Raw genomic sequence first — 22,319 nt, 5'->3', positions numbered from 1 at the left:
CTGCTGTGCGTCACCTTAAGCGCTTTGTAACACTATAAATACACCTTTAAAAACTTTCTCTCAAGCAACACACACACACACACACACACACACACGCACACACACACGCCTGTGCACACAACACACACGCACACACTAGATTGGGAGAACAATAGTGGAGACTGGTTTTTATCCATGTGATTAATTGGCTATAATAAACAAAAAGTTAACAATCTGAATTCTTCTGGTCAGACAGACATCTTCCCTCATGAATACAACTCATATGGACTACAATCAGACAAAGATTAGTAGTGTTCCAGCTACAAGAGTTTCAGCCTCAAATACTGGATCAGAAAATTACAGAAAATTTACCAGCCGATATGGATTGCAACCATCTACTGAGGCTGAATTAAATAATGACTGGGATAGTGATTGGCTCCTGAGCTTACACTCCTATAAATCTATTTGCAGTCCAGTTTAAGGATTGACATTTGACAGATTTTCACATATTTAACTGCAAACAATTGTAAATGTTGTACTCTGCCAGCTTTACCCCAACAAAATATGTGACCAGCCAGGTCAGCAGGCATAAAAAGGATATACAAATCCAACATAATATACATTAATCCTCTTGGAATGTGAGTAAACAGAGCTGAGACTTAATCGCGTGATTTGTGCATAATAGAATTGGGTGCTGTGTTTCAAAGATTCCCTTGTTCACTCGCTGCAACGAAGCTCACTCCTTGTTTCAATTAATAGCAAACCTTTGAATCATGTTTAACAGCTGCAGACACGATGGGGCTGACTGGCTGAAATACACGCCTCATCCAGCTGTCTGTTTGCCCATGATTCTTGGTAGTTATCCTTGATGATGCAGCATTTACATGAGTTTGATTGATTTTAAAGCCGACTGTGATGTTTAACTTTCCATACATTGCTGTTAATGGAAACCTGTTGAACCCAAGAACAATTCTTTGCAGCAGTTATTTAGGAGTAAGCTTTAAAGATTTTTTACCTCACTTACCAACTGACTCAACTTTTGTATATTGAGAAAGTAAACTTTCATATAATTCTTGGTATCTTATTAAGATCATCATACTTTTTTCTTCATTTAACAACTGACCAACATAATTCTTCAAGTTGGAGTCTAATGACTTCATTCTTTCACTCAGGTGTTAACACACACAACACACCTAAAAGCTGCAGGAGACTGGCTCTTGAAGACTTAATTTGAAGACCCCTTGATCTGGACTTTACACATAGACTCTCAATTTGTTTTATTTTTTTCACTCATATTTTAATTTTGAATTTGACCTTTCAAATACAGTGCTGTAACCCATCACAGATTTCTTCAAAAAAATATTTCCTCTTCTAATTTTGCTGTTTATACACATTCAAATGTTTAAGATCAAACTCTTTTGAATATCAAAGACAACCTGAGAAAATACAAAATAAGTTTTTTGTCTTGATCACTTGACTAAAAAAATGATTGAAGCTACGTGAACAATAACTTTCCCCTCGTCTGATTAACTAAATATTAACCTAATGACCTTGTGATGCTTATAGTGCGTCACATGTTGTGATCTCCTGGATGAGTTGTGGATGGACTTTTGGAATATTTGGCTGGCCAGGCACTCCTGGTCTGGTTTTTCAGTGCTCCATCTTGTCCATTTGTTGAATCCCTGTAATTTCCTACTGTGGTTCATTAAAGCACCAAAGCCTTAGAAATGACTATTTTTATCAATGTGATAAAAAAAAACAGCAGGACACAAAATAACTCTGTAGGGGCTAATAATTATTTTTTATTTTTTTGTTAACAATGCTCTTTGTATATAATATTCAAATGGTTGGGTAAATTTAAATTAGTTCATACACTACAAAATGTTGGATTTAAACTTTATTCCACATAATGAACTAAATATTTCCATTGCTAGTAGCGATAATTTTAATTTAAAAATAATGTTCTGACTCAGACGGCATTCAAAAAGATAAGAAAATGTTAAAGTGCAAAGCGAAACCCTGTATGCAAATCAATCCTTTTTCAGTTGTGCTTCTGTCTCATGCCGAGAGCTCAAATTTTTTCTACTTTCTTAAGCGGTTTTGTAAGACGATTATGACATACCACACAGCATCACAACTGAGACGTTGGTGGTCAGACAACGTCTCTAAAGTTCTCTGATGTCACTCTGTAAAAACACGTCTTACAGTGTTACAAAGACGCTTTCATAATCTATTATGTCCAGGATTGTGCAAGGAATACTAAAACTGACATAAACACAGTTTGTGTTTTTTTTACCCCCTGTAAAAAACAGCATAACGAGGGTTTAAGAAAAAAAAAAGATCAATAGCTGCACTTAGAAGTGAGTGACAAAGTTAAAAAGGATTATTAAATAGGTCTGGCAAAACACCTGAAACTCGCCCTCACAAGTCAAGTGTTTAAAGAATTACTTTAAATGAAACCAACTCAGTGATTGCATACATTTAGCAACATCAAAAGGACTCCATACTCCTCTGAGTCATAACTTCAAAAGCCTGGGTAGGTGACTTTGTAAAAATTAACCAGGGGCATCTTTACTTCCTCTATCACCTACTCAAGACAAATCTGACCTGCTGGCTCCAATTTTCAATACATTCAGAAACAGTCTATGATTTCTGACATGACTGAGAGTTATTCAGGAATAGATTATTAACTATTCCTCTAAATGTAAGCCAAAGTTCGCATTAATTTGGTTTATTTACTTTTCTTTTTATCACATGGCATTTTAAGCCTCTATTTGACAGTCATATAGATGGCTTTACTACATGTTGTTGCAGGGAGGGACATCGCTTTTACAGATCACCTCACTTACCTGCGTCACGTGATGACATGAACTACTAAACACGATTTAACTGTCTGGAATCAAAAAGGACTGCAAAGACTGTCTGTGACTGTCACAGAGGGAAAAGGCCAGTTGTTACCAAGGAAACTATGTTTGGCAAATGTGGGGGATAAATTGTGGCGGTGTCTCACTAATAATAATTTCTATTATCAGTGCTGAATGTTTAGATTATCATGTAAATAAGGGGCTGTGCCAGGCAGAGGCAGATTGGATTTGAAGGCTGGTGAATGGAAAATATCAAACAAAACAGCTGAGCAATCATGGCATGTTGGTCCATCCAAGTATGTCTGCAGTGGAGGTAAGCCCCTATTACCTGTGTTATTTCTTTTGAATTGAAAGCTTGTGGTAGAGCACATTTACTCTGAGGGGAGAAAAAAACCCACCGCATAAAGAGGAAGTCTTCTTCAGGTTACTTTAGTTAGTGTTGCTTCTTTTTTTTCATCACAATGCTATTAAGGAAACAAACAGTACTTCCTCTTGCTACACTAGTAACCTATAAGAGGAGAGATTCAGCCGCTCAAGTAAACATTTGAATCGAAACAACCATTTACAGAAGAGGTAAGAAATACATAGTTTTTATTTTGAAATGTTTTTGTAAATTGTTTTTTGATTTCTTTTAGCAGTATGAAAATCAGTGCTCGATTTCCTTAAGAATCAAGCATTTCTACAGTTTTATGCTGATATTTAAAAAATGTAGACCGTCATTTGAACTTGTTTACTACAGTCCAGGTCTCAGGTTATCTGCAGTTTTTCACTTAATTTTTAACTTGGGCTAGTAGTTGAATAAATAATTATTTCTCTGATCAAATTTAGGCACAAAACCTTCCTTTTCAGATTAATTTGGTTTTATTTATTCACCAGACTGACTTAAATGGTGTTCATAATTTATTTGAAGGTTCTTAAATTTTTTGAGACCTTTTTACTTTCAAACAACATTGCTTAAAAGAAAAACGCTTCCCGAACTAAAATTAGCTTAACAACAGTGAGGTAGTGGTATATACATTAATTGGGAGTAATCTACATACCGATGCCTCCTATAGGTCACACAAGGAACACAGCTGTGACAAGCGAATACAACTCAGTAGACAGTAATATAATATTTTATTTTACTTTTACGTGTCACAACAAAAAAAGAAGTGGATTAGAGAGATAGTTTAAACAATCCTATTCATCATATTGTAGCACTTTTGTGGCAAGCCATTTGTATTAATTCAACGGCCTCAATATCAAGTATTATTTGACCTAATTGTGATTATATATCCCTAGAGAACGATGTAAAGGCCAGGGGGATCATGGTGACTTTGTTGAACTAAAACACATTCATATTTAATTTTTAACAAATAATTAGAAAATAATCAAACTTCTGATTTGACTGACCTTTTTAGGCTTGTTGTAATTTAATTCCTTAAAAGACTTATGAACTTGTCCACCTATGAAAAAAAGCAAGATACAAACGACATTTTCTATCTCAATTATTTTATAATTGAGAGGTGTTGAATTGAAATTTAAGTGTCAAAATTTAGAGGAAAAACTTCTTTAAAATTGCCACTGGTTTTGGCTGTCGTACAGTCCCTATGGTATAACACGATCCAAATAATAAAGATTTAGGTTTATCTCCATCTACAAAATGTCCCAGAACTGCAATCAGTTCTGATAGGGGTCCAAACCTCTAACAAAGAAGGATTATTTGTTTAAAAAAACAAAAACCAGGTAAGAAAAAAGGGATAAAAAATATATAAATAAATAAAACAACTCCTAAAATAAATAGTCTATTTTTGCTTTATATTATGTCTATACATATAATCCTCATTATAGCTAAATAAAAGCAAAGAAGTAAATGACCTGTATGTACTTTGTTGAACAGTGAAGTAATCACTTTCTACTCTCTCTTATCATCAGAACTCAGACCTCAAGGGAAAGATGAGCGTCGGGAAGACAGTGAAACCATCTTGTCCTGTCACGTTTTTTCCAGGCCACTGACCAAATAAGAAGCCTTTGTGTCCTTTGCTTTGGACTGCATGACAGATCAAACATTCCTGTGCAGTGGCCCATTTGTCCTCAGAGTCAGAGTCAAGGATATAATGTGACACATCTCAATCCCTGACACTTGTGCGAGAATAAATCTGAAGACAACATGCAGGAGTGCCACACTGGGCTGTGTCTCTCTGTCTACATCATCACCTTTGTGCTGGGCTTCCCCACCAATGTCCTGGCCTTCTACACCTTTTGGAAGAAAGTGAAGCAAAAACCCACGCCAATCGACATTCTTCTGCTCAACCTGACCATCTCTGATCTCCTCTTCCTCCTGTTTTTGCCCTTCAAGATGCAGGAAGCTGTGGACGACTTGAAGTGGAACCTGCCCTATGCCCTGTGCCCACTGTCTGGCTTTGTTTTCTACATGACCATTTACAACAGTACTTTCTTCCTCACTGCCGTCAGCGTAGAGCGGTACTTGGGTGTCGCTTTCCCTATCAAGCACACCCTGAAGCGTCGACCCATTTATGCTGTCGCTGCCAGCATCTTCTTCTGGATCTTCTCCTTCCTCCACCTGAGCATTGTATTCATAGTGCCATTTATTGGACAAGAACATGGCATAAATTCCACCTTAGCCATCCCTGAAAGCAAGAAGGACGTGTGTTATGAAAATTTTACTGATGCCCAACTGAAGGTCCTCCTGCCTGTGCGTTTGGAGCTCTGCATAGTGCTTTTCTGCATCCCCTTCCTCATTTCCAGTTACTGCTACATCAACTTCATCAGGATTCTGTCCAAGCTGCAGCACATCGACCGCCGCCGCCGCCTGCGGGCCATCGGCATGGCATTGGGGACACTAGTCGTCTTCGCCTTGTGCTTCGGCCCCTACAACGTCTCACACATTGTGGGCTTCATCAGAAAGAGGAGTCCCGATTGGAGAGACAAAGCACTGCTGTGCAGCACCTTCAACGCCTGTCTGGACCCTTTTATTTTCTACTTCTCCTCCTCTGCTGTGAGAGGAACTGTCGACAAATTGAAGCAAGGAGTTAAAAGTTGCCTCTGCAGGTGCGTGTCCTGTCACATGCTCCAGGACATGTGTGGGAGAGCTAACAAGAATGAGAAAGATAAGGAACACAAACAACAGGAGATCAATGCTATCACAACTGACAGGAAGGGGACTGGGAGCAGTAGCCTCAACTAATTTCTTCATCTCTGCAAGCAGGAAATTAATACCGCATTTATGTTTTTACCCATGTGAAAATGACTTGGCTGTGTATACTATGGCGGGATTTGTTTGACTCACTGATGAACTTGCGATGTGAGGCGCCCTTTTGTTTGCCTGAACAAGCCGCAGCAATTTTTAAAGGCAGCGTAGTGTGTAAAGCTGCAGAGACAGGCGTGCTTTGAACTGTCACATGAAATAAAAAAAGCATTTCTTGCATTAAGTAGCAGGGTTTCATAATAACACCCATAATGCAGTGGGGTGCAGGGATTGCATGCCGCAGGGATTGCAAATATGCAGCACCTAAGCAATAGCTTCAACTGTCACTTCCCTGCAATAAGATTGAGGAGCTTGTTGTTTTTTTGGATTGTTTATTTCCATTTGTAATCAATAGAGAGATATTGTCACTTTGGGCTCATTATATTTCAGGCTTTGGTCATGTTTTTATGTGGATTATACATTATATTTTTACTGAGTACTTCAAACGTAAGCATTATTTTTTATACATGAATCATATAAAAAGAGTTTTACATAATCATGTCTCCGAGTGTTTTGTAAAAAGATCAACCATGTAAAGCTGGTGTGTGTGCATGAGAGAGAGCGAGAGGAAACCAAACTTAATGAGAAGAGGAAGAAAACAGGTTCCTCTATAAACAGAATTTCCATATATGAATCACATAATAATTTGTTTGAGTAATTAATAACCATTCAATAAACAGGAGCAAGAAAGAAAGCCACTGTGTGCATGAGGAAGTAGAGATAATGAGTGATTTGGTTTTAAAGAAGCAAAAGCATGAAAGCTGATTGTACCCACTGCATCTCCATCAGATCAGCAACGTTACATAAAATGCACGCTACTTGTGTATTTTTCCATTTATAAATTTAGAGAAAACAATGATTAATGCGATCACTCAAAACTCTTCTAAGTTGATAAAACAGCCTGTGTTTGACGTCACTAATCTGCTTATAAATGGTTCTCCATATTGTGTTCACTTTCTCTGGGACTAGTTCTTCTTTTTTTGTGGTCAGAGTTATATTTATAGATCACACAACATGTGAATGAACAGATCCACCACATGTTCCAAAGAGAAACAATTCTCTGACATAAGCAAAATGTTGGCATAGGCAGTAATCCTGTTTGGTGAGGATTAGAACAGTACGGAGGTTGAGCTAATCACTGTATCTGCTTGACAGGTGGATGACGAAATTGTGCATTTTGACTCATAAATGCTGGAGAATGACTAACATGGGCAGGCTACAAACCACTAAAGCAAGGGAAAATAATCTCAAACTACACAAGCATGGATTGCACTTGTTTGTATTATGATTATTTAGTTTAAGAACAGTCCCAAATTAACAGAGCAACATGCTCATAATAAGTACAAATGTACACAAAGATTCACAATTGTCATATTTTATATCAATTTCTTACACTTCATATCACATCTCTTTCACTATACCAATGTTTTATACAGTGATTTAATGCCCACTTTTTCAATTATTGTTTTTTCTTGCAAAAATATTTTAAGTAATGGTCATGAAATCTTTGGATGTTATAAAAATGGCCCCACAAGTCTTTCTCAATTTATTCAGATTTACAATTATCCGTAGATATTTTCACTTCACTTCTATTGGTCAGTCCAGTTACGGCTGCCAAATAAGTCCAAAAACAAACTTTGAACTTCATCCAATTGCCATCACTGACAAGAAGCTTATAAAACGTAGCTCTGTCATGTTAAAAACCCCTAAAATAAATAGATGCATGTATTTATTTAATCCTACAGGGAAAGTTTGGAGCCTGTCTTAATGAGAGTTTTTAAAAGTCATTGTAGATTTTCTTTTATAATCACTCCATTGGGAAGGGTGATTACACCTGTATGGAAAAGAGTACTTGCTAACTAGGGATGAATCATGTTTGTCCTGTGATGGATCTCTGCTTAAATTTGCATGAACTTGTTTGTCAAAGGTTGGTTTGCTGAGAAAAAACACCCAGAATCCCAGCAGTCCCTTTTTGAATATGTAGTTCCTGAAAGACAGTCATTGGTTTTCCCATCAGTGTTGACTTTTTTCTAATCCTGGGTGATAAGTTACAGTGATAAGGTAATAAGAAAAACACCCTTGGGAGATGATATCAGTACAAGCGTCTGTGTTTGCCAAAGGCAGAGAAACACTGTCCTCACATGACCATCATCACTGTCCCTGTATCCAGACATCATTGACTGCTGTGAAAAACAATGCTGAGCCAATTAAACAACATTCTTTAAAGGCTTTCTAGGATTCTTCGAAATTTCCAGTAAACATCTCAGCCATCAGAGGAAGCACATTTTTACATTCCAATGTGCAATCAACTAATTTGGTGTGGCATCTGGAATCTGGAACAAGAAAATTACAGCATTGACTTGTCTGTTTGATCAATTTATTGAGACTGATACAAAAATCTAAACGAGGCTAAACTGGATTAGGTGCAAAAATGTTCCTCTTCTCGCTGGAAGTTTTAAGCACTGACTGGGAAAAATCATTAACTTGCCCAGCTATGTTCTATTTCAGGCAACCCGATGCCTCTGACTAATCAGTCTGTGAATAGATCAAGCAGCTTTAGTGAAGTCTTGTCACCCAGACACTCTGCTTCAGTGCAGAATGAGTTGATTTGCAAAGTGGGCAATTGCTTTTTTATGGGATCATTAAAAGTCCAGTTTATTGACTGGCTGTTCAAAGTGAACTGAAGAGATCTGATGGTTAAATGAAATAGGAACTCACACCTGATTTATCAGGTTTTGAGAAGTATGACACAGTACTTCTTACCTGCGTTAATAAATACAATGTCACCAAAAAGATATACAATATATTCAATTATTCAATACATTCAATTTTGTGCCTATCCACTCTTTTTCCATACTTTCATTTAGATTTTTTATTTTTTTTTAAACAGGAATTTGGACTAATGGGCAACAGTTAAGTCCTGATTCTCCTTGGACTAGGTAAAATGTTTCTGATGTTATTTCCTTCTACTCAGATTCTCATCAACATTCTTGGACACAGCGCTCTGTGATCGGCCCGCATCTTTAGCAAATAACTTTTGTGGTTTACCCTCCTTGGATTCATTAACTGTTTACTGGAGAACTGTCAACTCAGTTTCCATCAGATTCCTTTGTGGATTACAATGCAACATTTCTGATTTAAACAACAACAAAAAAGGCCTTCCATAATGTCTAATTGTGTAAGAAAGCCAACCTGGGGCTCTCATTAGGTGTCATCCAAAGTTATTAAATGTATTATTTGTGTAAGAATTTATGTAGTGAGTTGTTGAACATAAAAAAAAAACGTTATTGATGGTATTCTTATGTATTGAGATGACTTTTTATCTGCATTTAATTTGAAATCAGAGCATTGAGATAGATAATTAATATCAAGAAGTTAAATGGGAACATATTTTATATAAAAAAAAAAAACATGCAGACATCAATGTATCATGAGCACCAAACAGCAGAAACACTGAGCTCCTGCTGTAATAGTTGTTAACAAATAAGCTTTTTAGCGTCTTGAAAGCTAAACTTTGTATGAAATAAACACCAGTGCTTTTTGCCGGGACATGCAACATGCAATATCAAAAAACTTTAACTTTTTAAAATATTCAGCAAATAAAATATAAAAAAGCTTCTGTTTTATGGGTTTCCTGAAGTCTAAACAAATCCATTCTGCACTTTGTTTTTGCTGTAACTATGTTCAGTGATGTAGAAGCAACGTTTATTGAAGGGAATTGGGCTCCTGGTTTGCAGTTGTGATTCATGCACGCAGGTGGCAGCTTTCCTAACAAGCCGCAGCTATCATAATATTTAGTGCAATCTGTCATATTAAAATGAAAATATACATGATGTGTTACATAAATTGCTGGTGGGAGTAGCATATATAATCCCATGTAATGTTATGCTACTTACTAATTTTAATTGAAAGAAATTGCCTAATTTAAAAAAGGACTCGAGTAAAAATAATCCAACAACAAGCAACAAATTTCTAGCTCCTTTTCCAGCAACACTTACCCTGTGTAGTAGGAAGCAGTCAAAGCAAAGTTCATAGTAAGATGTTACTTCACCCATGTGAATGCTATCCCTGCTTTCAGGGATTGCTTTCTGGGAAGGATAATACAACTGAACAGCTACACTTTCAGACGTGGGTTGTCTGTCACCACAAAGCACTTTGACTGGCGTGAAGGGATGGAGTTCACCAACAAGCCTGAAGACAGCAGGGCTCTGCCAACAGGAGGTTCAGGCATGCTGCCTCCAGAGATGTTGGCTGGGAGGGTGCAACGGGCATCTGACAGGAGATCAATATCAGCTGCTGTGCCTCGATACATCCAGGTGACAGAGAGTCTGCTTGGAGGGAACCCTCCAGTGAAGCAAAGGAGAGCCTACTAATCGCCCTGTGTGCAAGGAGGAGTCTAGAGATAGAGTTTCGGAGCGGAAGGGATGGTAAACATTGGGAGATGGGCATAAAACCAAGCTAACAGTTCATACAGTGTCAGTTAATTACAGGTAGACCATTCTAACTCCAATTAAAATAGTAAAAAAAAAAAAAAAATATGGTGAGGATGATTGCCACATTTATGTAACATAGCAACAAACTTTACTTTCATGAACTCTAATGAGACACAAAGTAGGTGAACAAACACACTCTTAAACTGCCTTTCAGAAGTATTCATTCACATTTAGGATCATTGCAGAATTGTGAAGTGCAAAACTAACACTGCATCTCACCATAACCTTAACATTCCTATGCTCAAGCATGTTGGTGGCAGCATCATGCTCTGGGAATTCAGAGGGAATAGTGGAGCTAGCCTGAATTGATGTGTAGATCCTATTAGAAAAACTGTTAGAGGTCCAAAAGAATTACAAAGGTTCAGCTTCCAGCAGCACAAAAACATTAAAGGCCCAGCCAGAGCAGCAGTAGGATGGTTTTAGATCGAATAATATTCATGCATCAGACTTGCTTAGTTTGTTCTGTTTGTGTCTACAGAATCTTTCCATCCAAACCAACTGAGACAGAGTTACTTTTGTAAGAAAAATGGCAAAAGCAAGTACAGACAACAACAGGCATACATGTACATACATATTTACAGTATATCATCACTATGACACAAAAAAACTTTTTACTTTTTAGAAAGTGACTGATACAAAATTAATATAAAGAAATGAAGTACAAGGTCTGGCAAAAGCCAGACAGCATCAAAATGATTTGGTGGCTCTACAAAACTTTGTCCCAAGGACATTTGGTAAATACAACAGTGGACCAAGTATTTCAAATAATTACTTTAGGTAGCACTTTTTTTCAACTTAACAACTTCACAATTGTTCTATTATATAAAATCCTGACATTTGAAAGCCTCACCATATCCAAATCAAATATATTTTTGAAGCTTATGAAGTTTACCCTGCGGTACAAGAATATGACACTGTAGTTAAAAAAGATAAAATCATGACATAAAACATATTAAAACTATTATAATCAGAAAAGAGTAAATAGAAAGAGCATGTTACCTCACGCTTGGCCAAATGCTACTGAAAAAGTCTAATACTGGTATTAAAAGTTCTCAAGGTTGGAAACCACAAAATATTAACACTAAACATTCCCACACTAGTCCCTAAATAAGCATTTAAAACAATTTAAAACAATATTAAAAAAAGGGAGCTCCAAAATTAAAGTTTGAGCAAATTAAGCCCAAATGATAGAATTTACAAAGGCATGTTTAAAAACATCAGGGGTGATACTGGTAGTAATACTGGTGTTTAAAAAAGAAAGGTCATAGGTTCAAGTTGAAAGAAAAAAGAACTTGCAGGGTTTTCAGCAAGTTTTATTTGATAAACCACCTCTTTATTTATTTTTTTGTTTTACATAAAATGGGCTCTAACTTATTTAAGACAGCAAGAATATTTAAAAAATGGACAGGGTATGATTGCATCTCTGATACTTCCTTTAACAACTCTACACTGAACTGACTTATTGAAGTCATTTCAGACAAACAATGGATTATAAAACCTTAACCTACAGCAAATAAACCCAGAAATTGAAGCTAACTAAAGTACAATACAACAGCAAGAAAAATTATTACAAAACCCCCCAATAAAAACGTGTAAAAACATGTTGGCCATTCGGTGGGGACAACATCCAGGGGAAATCAAAAGAAAGCTTTTCTTCCGCATGAAGGATTTCCACATAATAATTTGGCCATCCCTCCCTGCCTTGTTTTCTGGTGAGTTTCAATTCCCGGGGCAAGATCAATACAAGGCACAGCGAATCGTGCTGGGGTGATTATTTCTAGATCTGTCACGAAACTGCTCAGGCAAAAAGATGAACTCAAAGGGAATTTCACGACTTGAATTTTTATAGATTGAGCCTGGCCGTTCCTTTTTTCACTGTGATACATGGGCCTCGTAAGGACCACACTAAACAGTGTTGCTCTTGTGCACAGAGGATACAAATGAGACGTAATTACCAGCACAGCAACATCTCCCAAACACGGCAAGCCTAATAAATTGCGGCCATGTTCATTTCTGAAACAGACTATTTGTTTCTCACCCAAGAAGAGCAGCTTGGTCCCATTTCCCAGCTTTGGGTCCTTCTGTAGGACGTTCACCTCACAGAAATACCACCCACAATCCTCTAGTGTCACCTCAGTGATCACCAGAGAGGAGGTTTGATTCTTCTCTACAAAGATCCGCTTCAGTGACTTTGGGATGAGCTGCTTTCCAGGCTTCATTTTGAACCACTGAACCCCAGACTTAAGGGACTTGAAGTTGAAATGACAGGACAGGGTTGCCATCTCGCCCACTGTGACAGTGAGAGATTGAGGATACTGTCTAACCTTCAGTCCTTTGGGTGTTGGTGTGAGGCCTAAAGACAGAGCCATTAATACAATGTGTTATACAAGGTATTTTGACAATGAAAAATGTTATTTTAAATGTGTTTCTAAGGTAAACTGACAAGGGTTAAACTGGTCCCATGTTTGTCATGTTTACTTGTGGGGAAGGAAGTCACATGTCCTGTCGGTCCAGACAAATATCACAGTGAAATGTGAGAATAATAAAATCATTCTACAGCAATAGTATTCTTACAGCTAAAGAAAATTTTAATGGATTATTGCAAGTGATAGACTACTTTAAATTATAACCTGATTAATCTAATAAGAAAGTTCAAATATATTTTTGACAACTAGTGATGAGTTTTTGTAGATTCGTAAAAAAACAGAGAAATATTTAATATTCAGTCAAACCAGTTACAAGTTTTAATGGATATTAGTGATTAACTAAATTATAATACTTGGTATTATTGCTTTATTTCAAGCTTTATAGAAGAAACAAAAATACTTACATCCTTTAGTAAGTAAAACACGTACAAACAAAACTACTGCATAACTAATGAATTTATCAGTATTACATATGTATATAAATTAATCTAGTTGTCAATTGTTGAGGATAAATCATTCTGTGTTTTTACTTCTATCTCTTTTAGCTAGTTGCAAAGCTAAAGCTAAAAGAAATGACATGTTGGGAAATGCCTTCAAAGCTAGGATTAAAGAATGTGACACACTAGGGAACGCCCTCTTTAGGGCGTAGCTTAGACAGAGGCTAACAAAGGAAGTTACCAACTGTTGCTTGTTGCCATTTTGTCCTGCCAGCTCCTAAAGGTAGTATGAGAAATGGACCAGCTGTATTTTGGTATTAATAAATGGAATTCATGAATTCAACTCACTGACTCTTCTTCAACCTCAGACACCAAGAATGGATAAATTCTCCAAAAAGCTCTGTATGTACAAGGACAGAAAACAGAACCACCATCACTACTGAAAGGATCTCACTTTTCCAGTTCCCAGTCAGCACAGCAACACATAATTTTCCACCTTGTGTCCTGTGGAAAACTTGCTTTCTTGGTTTCAGGCTTTCAGTATTCAGACAGAATGTCGTCTCCTTTTCTTTATGTCGAAGCTGCCTCAGGCTGTAGACCGTTAGAAAGGCCTGGATTACTCTGGGGAACGAGAGGAGGCAACAGGTTGTTTGGACGATGCCTCCAGGGACCATTATTAATGTAACGCCCAGTGGACAAAAGAAGACGGCTACTTGCGGGGTTGATTCTTGGGAGGTTTCCCAGTTGATGAGAAAGTGACACAGTCTGTAAGAAGTTGCATACAAAAGTCTCTTCTCAGGAATGTTTCAGAGTCTCAGGAGTGTTGAGGGCAAAAAATCCCCCCCCAGAAAGCAGCAACATTGACACAAACAAAACCTAACAAAGGATTTTCAGCCAGTCACACAAGGCAAAGCAGATCAGACTGAACCATACTGATGGGACATCTCTTGGCTGGAGCAGATTCACATATCTCTGACATGTTGCTGAGATGACTAGATTTTAACGTCTCCCCAAGTCTCTCAATTGTTCCAGCAATTTCTGAAAAGTTGTTCTGATAAGGAGGAGACATGAATAACAAATGCAATCCGGACACCATTCAGGACGATGTTTTCTCAAAGTATAGTGAATCTGTGGGTGACAACCCTCATCAAAACTTCAGCACAAAAAGAGCTGTTCAAACAAGATCTAAAAAAAATACTCCAAAATTCTAACCTCTTCAAAATGACAAGTTGTATTTCCTAAGAAGTCAGTAGATTTTTTTTTTCTAAAAACAAAATTTGAAGTTTTTGAAATTAGATTTTAAAAAAATTATTTTTGCATTACTTCAAGGATGCTGTGCAACTTGTCTCAGAACTTAAAGGTAAGAAAAAATGTCTGTAAACCAAACATTGTTTACAGAAATATTTTTTAAGCTTCACTGTATAAATATAATTGCTTTACATCCAACATTTGGTTCTGTGTGAAACTACAGGGTGGTTCATATTTAAAGTTCTTTACAATAAATAGGTTTTTTTTAGGTTTTTAATTGCAGAGAAAGTATTATCCAGATAAATGTTTAAAATTCAGCAGCATCTGCCAACATATCGTGTTCTAAGTTAATGTGAAAATTTGTGATTTATAAAGTCTGATACAAAAATATTAATATTTAGACTGGGAGAGGAAGGAGGCACCTGCCTCTTTAACTTAGAATTTAATAATTGAGCTGGAAGGCGGAAAATCCATTGATCCAACTTCATATAAATATTTCCGTTGTTGCTGAAAAGTATATAAGGTTATGCAAGGTTGAATTCACTAACTTCAATGAGATTTTTTTCCAAACAGAACCATTGTCTTGTCTCATTGCATTAAATTATAACCATGCCTACAATAAATTATAAATTGGAGAAACAAATAAATTGTTAATTGTAAGAGATAGAGATAAAGATAGAGATCTGCAAAAGTCAAATTAATACAATACTAACCTAAAACTAATCACCAGTAGATAAAAAAAACAATTTTGAACATGACAATTCAGTCTGACCTGTTTATTGGGAGTCAACTACATAAGCAAACATAGATTTGCTTGTTTTACCATACTGCAGTTGTTCCTTCCTGCTGTTCTGAGTACTGAAATAATTTCTCTGGATCTGTGAAATCTGAACCTTGCTGAGCATTAAATTCTGATGCTCTCAGCTTTCATTCTTTTTTTTTTACCCATCACACTGTAGTTAACGCTGATGGTTCATTATTAGGTCATGTCTCAGCACAAACTTGCATCTCAGTGACCAATGGGGTAAAAAACTACATATGTCAGTGTCTAGGAAGACAATTATGCAGTTTGCCTGCATGCTGACATAAACTGCATTGCAACATTGATTATTATTCTGTAAGGTGCTTTTTTTGACCCAGATTAGTCAGGACACCTTTAGACAAGAGCAGTTTAGATTCAAGTAGTGCCTGTTTCTTTTTTAAGAGAACAAAATCTTTAATCCTTGGTATGACCCAGAAAGAAGTTTTTTATTTCATTTCATTTTGCATAGCACTTGCATCATAGTCCTATGTGTACTCATATTTTTCAAGTCTCACTTTGATTTGGATTTTGTGAGTTTTTACTTATGCAACAGCATTAAATACATGTTGTGCTCTCACAAGGTACAGTAAAACCTAAATCTCTTTCATCAACATAAGTAACTTACTTTCAAGTTCAATAATAAGCTGTCTGCTAGGACTTGATTTGCTTAACATAAGTATCATATGACTGTCCTTGAAAACTCTTTTTTTACATTGATTTGAAAAGGAATAACCCTGTATTCTTAAAGTGACAAGATGGACTTGTTACAAAAATACCAAAAATAGTGAAAAAAAAAGGAAAATAGTATAACTGTAAATAATGTTAGTAAGAAACCATGCATAATGTCTGAATGACCTTGAATAGTTCACAAGAACTCTCTACAAGCACAAGCACATACTCATTTAAATGTACACTGAAATTTTTCCATGTGGAAAATAACCTAATGAGCAAATTTGATTTGATGTTAAATGATCTCTGCAGAACACACATCAGAGTTTGAACATTAAGTTAAGTCATTATGATCATATTTAAACTGAGGTTTGAATGTGCAACTTTGACAGAAATACCTAGTTTTTTTTTTATAGTGATACTGTATGTTATAAACCAATATGGTTATATTAAACTTTTTTCTGATGTCAGGATGAATAAAAAATGTGAGAATTTAGCATACTGACCAATTCCTTAAAAAATAAAAAACATAAACATCAATAACTTTTCTTGTTAATTTGCATAAAACCCACAGGAATCTCTTGTGCTCTAAATGGCTATCAAAGAGTTTCCTGTGATTTCCTCCCTGAATTATTTGCAAGTTTGTTATGCAGTTATGCAGTACTTCAAGTTAATAACTCTTTTACACTTTAACATATGTGTACCTAAACTAATCGAGCATTTAAAAACAACAACAATTAGAGAAGGCACATGATATCTCTGGAATAGCTGCAGAAATCCACTGCTCAGACAAGAGAGTCTGTAGTAAAAGTAATCAAATTCCCATTTTGCCTCTATGGGACACAGACATGCATGAAAGAATGTAGCCTGGTCACATGAGAAGAAAACAGGAGCTTTTTGGCCTACTTTGGGAAACATTGTAATGGAAAACATGCACATCACCCTGAATGCATCATGATGAAAGCATCATTCTATGGAGACATTTTGTGTTGCACAGGCAGGTAAGTCGATCACAGTACAGTAGATTGGAAGATGATTCTAGGTATATAAGGAGTGAACTTGAAAAACAAACTGTTAAAGGCTGCAAATGTCTTATTTGCAGCCTTTTTTTTGTAGTTTACCATCATCCAAACTGGATGGACATTTGAAGCTGATACTGTAACAGGATGAAGTATTCATTAAATACTGCATTGTATGCAATAAAAACAAGAACAGAAAAATATCCCTGACAATAATCATTAACATACATAACAAGCAGAAATAATTGCCTATAGTGTGCACAACATGCAGAAAGACCCCAGGCTGGGATTCAAACCAAGGATCTTCTTGCTGCAAGACAGCAGTGCTATCAACTGCACCACTGTGCAACCTTATTTCTAAATGTTTTATTTACATTTTTAGGAATAACTTCGGGGGACAAAGTATAAGGAAGTTCTGTGCCCACTTTGTCACTCTTCAATTTGGACCAGACAATAGATATTTGTTGCAAATTGAAACTAATTATTTTTATCAATGTAACATGAATCATTAAAAATATAAAAGGCTACAGAATCTTTTCCATCCATTCCTTAAATAATTTACCACTTTACTAAGTGTGTTAAGAAGCTTGTTCCAAATGGGTGTTTGTCTGCACAGGAGAATTGAACATCTAATTATTTTGAGATATTCCCACCAAGCTGTCAGAGATGAACTGATATTATTGCTTTAAAAACAGCTATGCTGTTTAATGAAAGGGCTGGTAGAAGTAATGTGTGAGAAACAAATTTCATCTGCAATTGTCTTGAGATTGGGGTAGAGAGTAGCCTTTAGGCAGAACAACAGATTAAAGTATATTCATCACATAAAATAGCCAAAGTCCAAACCTACACAAAAAGTAAAACCATTCCTGAAAATGTAGATGGACAACATACTACATGCAGTGTGACTGATATTGAACTATTTCGAAAACAAAAATAGGCAAAATGTTAAGCATCTAGATGTCGAAACCTTCTAGAGGCTCAAAACACTTGGAGCATCTAATCAGCTCAGGAGAGCTCAATACAAATGTAACACATTTTTAAGATTTTATTTCCTCCTCAAAGATAAAACTTTTCTTAAAGATACAATTAACTCTTTTCTCCACCTTCCAATTATGTTCTGCATTTTTGACATTCATGTTTTCAGTTTACAAAATTTGAAAAAGTAAATTTTGGTAAAAAATACTTTACTACATAAAATGTGTGGTAATGTTTCTGTGCTTTCCTAATTAACTGGACCAAATTTGTGCACAAAGTGATTCTCTATCTATGTGATCTTCTTAGATTAAATATGCAGAAGTTGTTGATGAGAGCACATCAATGTTTGTCCTTAGGGATGTTTTTTTGGCTGCAAAATCATCTTCTGAGGAGAAACCATTGTGAAATTAACACCAAACATGAAGCGACAGCGATAATTTTCTCCTCAAAAATGAATAATGACAGCACATTGTGTCAATCAATTATCTCAAAACAGTGCGTGGCTGTTGGTTATCAATTTGATGCGAGCCTAAAATTAAAGAGTATTGTTTAAACAGATATGTCAGACGCTCATGAAGGCAAAAAACAAACAAACCAAACAGAAAATCATGCATTAACACTACAAAATCAAGGACCTTTTATAACAATAGAAAGCTAAAACCAAGGTGAAGAAGCAACAAGCTGACCTCACCTCATTTTCTCAATTTGATTCTCTTACACTGCCCCATTTCCAGCAACAAATCACACAAAATAGGTTTTGTTAAAAACAAAACTGTTTTATTTTTGTCTCCCTCCACTTGATATCATTTTCCACTTTGTGGATTTTGAAAAAAAAGGAAAATACCAACAGCAATGAAATAAAAGTAAAAAAGACAGGATTTGCAGTTAAAAAAAACACAATCATCACTTTACAGCACAGAACAACAACTCTCAGGATGGAAAACAAACATTTTGTTCCTTTCATTTTGTCTTGTGTGTTTACGTTGATAACATCTTTAGGAATGTAATAAGAACCTGCAATCCAGGTGTATGTTACGAATGAAACAACCTGCCCAGTGGAGCTTTGAGGGAACACAAACACGCAGATGCACACATACTGCTCAGATACAAGGCCCTTGGTATTACTAATGGATAATGCACACTTTAACATGCATCACTGCAGTCCTTGTGCTAGTTTATACACAATGCATCTCTAAAAAATGCAAAAAGGTGGGCAAACCTGTAGAAAAGAGGGGTGGGGACCATTTTCTCAGATCATCTGCACAAATTCAAATTGTAAAAAAGAGAAATATGGAGAGATGGGTTTTTACATTCAACATTAAGTCAGCTTATTCCAGCAATTATATACATCAGGAGTCCTCAAGTAAAATTTGTTATCAGATTTCAAATGAGACGTTTTCCTTGTTCTATTCGAAGCAGTAATTTCCATCCAGAGGCACACAGCCCTCTTACTATCTTCTCATGTATCCCAGATTCCAGCATTTTACCCTGCAGCTGTGACTTCAGCTTGCCTTGGTTTGCAACATAACTGCTTTTCTGTAACATGACTGCAATATTAATCAGCACAAAAATACCAGTTGTGACTGTGAGTTGTGGAAAAAAAAATCATCCACCTTTTTTTTTTCTCCCTGTCAGTCCTTGGAACTGCAACCAATATTTACTCATCAGTTGATTGACAAGGAAAATGCAACGCGTAGGACGGTTATTCACAGAGGCCAAGTAATGGTGCTCTCTCTGTGTTGGAGATGCGAGGTGGGCGACTTAATGACTAGAAAGACGTGGTGGGCGAGATTCCTGCTTTTGCCTGCCTGAATGTTGCTGTTGCCCAGGTGGTGGACTGTGGCATGCTGTTAATTAGACCAATCCTTCTGCTCTGTGGCCCGAAGTCTTTGTTAAGAGAAGAATCTCTGCCTGTCTGTCCATCTATCAATCCATCGCAGTTTTTCCTCGCCTTATTGACACCCAACAGGCAGCATACAGGGGCACACGTTAGCGGCAGTAATGAAACTATATTGCGTCTTAATAAACTTGCAACACTGACTTTGCCCACGAGAGCAAAATGGGCCTCCGGATAGCTGGTAAACAATGGATGATTGGGATAATATATGGGAATTAGGCATGCTTTGTAGTAAAGGACATGAGCAGGGGATTTGGAATAATGATATTGATTCATATGCAATTATCACTCTGGTGTAGCATATCCTTTTGGTATACTGCCTCTAGTTGCTGTGAGACCATGCTGTAGCTCACAAATGAAACTAATCTGTTGCACATAATTTATTGTTCTTGTGGATGTCAACCCTATATTGACATAATAGCTAAATTTAAGTCTGTGTTGCAGTTGCTCTGGAATTAAATTGCACATGCAATGTTATAGGGAGGCTATGTACCAAAACAAGCAATACGAATACAAGACTGCATTTACTTGGAAATGGAAAAGTAATGATTAATTCTTTATTTCCTTGGATCTGACTCATACTTCTGAGTACAGAGTTTACCAAGCAGATATTACAGCTTGCCCAAATAGTTTCAGGAAAGGGCCTAAAATCGATGTGCAATTAGGGGTGTCTTGTATCAGGCATGATGAATAATGCTCTCTGCTCTAAGGCTGGGTTATGGACACTTGATCAATCCAGCTTCTGAGGCTGGGGAGATATTGCTCTATTTCAAAGCTGTTCAGTCAACTATATTGATTAACTATTGTGTTGAGGATTGAAAGTCTATTCCAGGATTTGCTTTGAGCAGCAAACCTGCTGTAAAGAGGGGATATGCTGTAAGCCCACTACCATGTATTAAATTGCGGGATATATTCATGTTGTTCTAACTATCAGATTTACTTTTCAACAGTTATATTTATTATTTTACTACCGTGCTTTTATTTGTACCATTAAGCTTTTAAATATGCTATCCTTTTCTAAAAGCACATTCCTCTGAATATTTTACAATCCTCTTCATGCAACTTTAATAATATGCTAAACATAAATAAAGATCCAATAAATCTATTCATTTAATATTCTTTGACCAAGCATTTATGTGAAACAATTGTGAAACAAATACAGCTGTTGAAGTGCACTACAATGCTACAAACAGCTGAAGTTTAGTGAGCTCCAAACAACATGGCACTTTATTAAGAATGACTCTGGAAATAGATCATCATAACCTTCAGCTACAGGAGCCAATCAACACTTTCTCATCAGGGTACGCCGAATGTAATTAGGGCCTGAAGAATTGTCTTGTTTATATCACTGTAAACGCATTGCACCCCAGTTGGAGTGTTATTTACACACTGGAAATAGGCCAGACTGCATTTGTGATCAAGGCTATGTTAATGATGTTCATATTACATGGTGCAAGCATAAATAGAATGTGCTACACCTTCCCCTGGGGGGGGACCACAACGCTCAAGTTTGGAAATGCAATTTGAATGCTTGTCTGTCTTCCTTCTCTCAATGAAGGGTTCACTGTCTGGTGAGTGTCATTGCATCTCCCTCTAGCTATGAACTTTTGGATTTGCATTGTCAGGATATCATCCCACGGGATCATCCGGCTGGTTGTTCCCTCAGCAGAAACTTCATCTGCCCTTAAATTTTACACCCCAGGGATCTTCTTCCAGCTTGACAGCCCTCTCTGCAGCCTTTATGTCATAATAAGAGTGTGAATCATGTATGGCTGTGAGCAAAGATATGCGCTTGTGTATATATAATAACATTGACAAAAAGCTTCAAAGAGGCCTGTCATTATCAACCTGTTGCTCAGTAGTTGATACTAAAGATTAAATAAGAGGTTAGCAATGAGGAAACAATGATCTCTAATAGAAGGAGTGGCAACCCCAAGTGTAGCAGGTGTTGAAGGAGTGTGGTAGTTTCAGTTTTATCTGAAACTGGATTAGATGAAGAGAGCAATTAGTATTTTGTGGAAATAGTTAAAAAAAAAAAAACACTTGCTTGGCAGTAGTAAGCAAGAGAGGCAAGATCCAAAGCAGATTAATTAGTTTTATGCTTTCCATTTTTGGGTATGGAATGGGACATTTAACATGGACCGCTGGCAAAGCAACTCTATTTCCAAAGTTTTTATGACTTCTTGTGGTATAAAATCAAGTGTTACAGTGGTTCGACTACTGATTTTGATACTTTACCTTTAGTTAGTTAGTTACTTTGTAA

The 22,319-nt window shown here is 36.6% G+C and overlaps 1 protein-coding gene across 2 annotated transcripts; it reads left to right on the top strand.

Annotated features, from left to right (window-relative positions):
• Window positions 1-2,878: 2,878 nt before the first annotated feature.
• On the top strand, window positions 2,879-6,577 carry LOC102233154 (free fatty acid receptor 2-like). 2 transcript variants are annotated; one of them, XM_023330359.1, is made up of 3 exons: window positions 2,879-3,156; window positions 3,348-3,416; window positions 4,758-6,577. In XM_023330359.1, exon 3 carries the CDS (start codon window positions 4,993-4,995, stop codon window positions 6,028-6,030), a length of 1,038 nt encoding a protein of 345 aa, XP_023186127.1. In that variant the 5' UTR covers window positions 2,879-3,156; window positions 3,348-3,416; window positions 4,758-4,992; the 3' UTR covers window positions 6,031-6,577. The 2 variants fall into 2 exon arrangements, with proteins under 2 accessions (XP_023186127.1, XP_005806545.1); XM_005806488.2 differs by lacking the exon at window positions 3,348-3,416.
• The last annotated feature ends 15,742 nt before the right edge of the window (window positions 6,578-22,319 follow it).

Source organism: Xiphophorus maculatus, chromosome 3 (genome assembly GCF_002775205.1).
Source record: "Xiphophorus maculatus strain JP 163 A chromosome 3, X_maculatus-5.0-male, whole genome shotgun sequence".
NCBI classification, from domain to species: Eukaryota; Metazoa; Chordata; class Actinopteri; order Cyprinodontiformes; family Poeciliidae; genus Xiphophorus; species Xiphophorus maculatus.
Note: the sequence above shows the minus strand (reverse complement) of the source record. Positions and strands in the feature narration are given on the sequence as shown.

Excerpts from the sequence above, each read along its gene's own strand:
- LOC102233154 (XM_005806488.2), top strand. The coding sequence starts at position 4,993 with ATGCAGGAGTGCCACACTGGGCTGTGTCTCTCTGTCTACATCATCACC.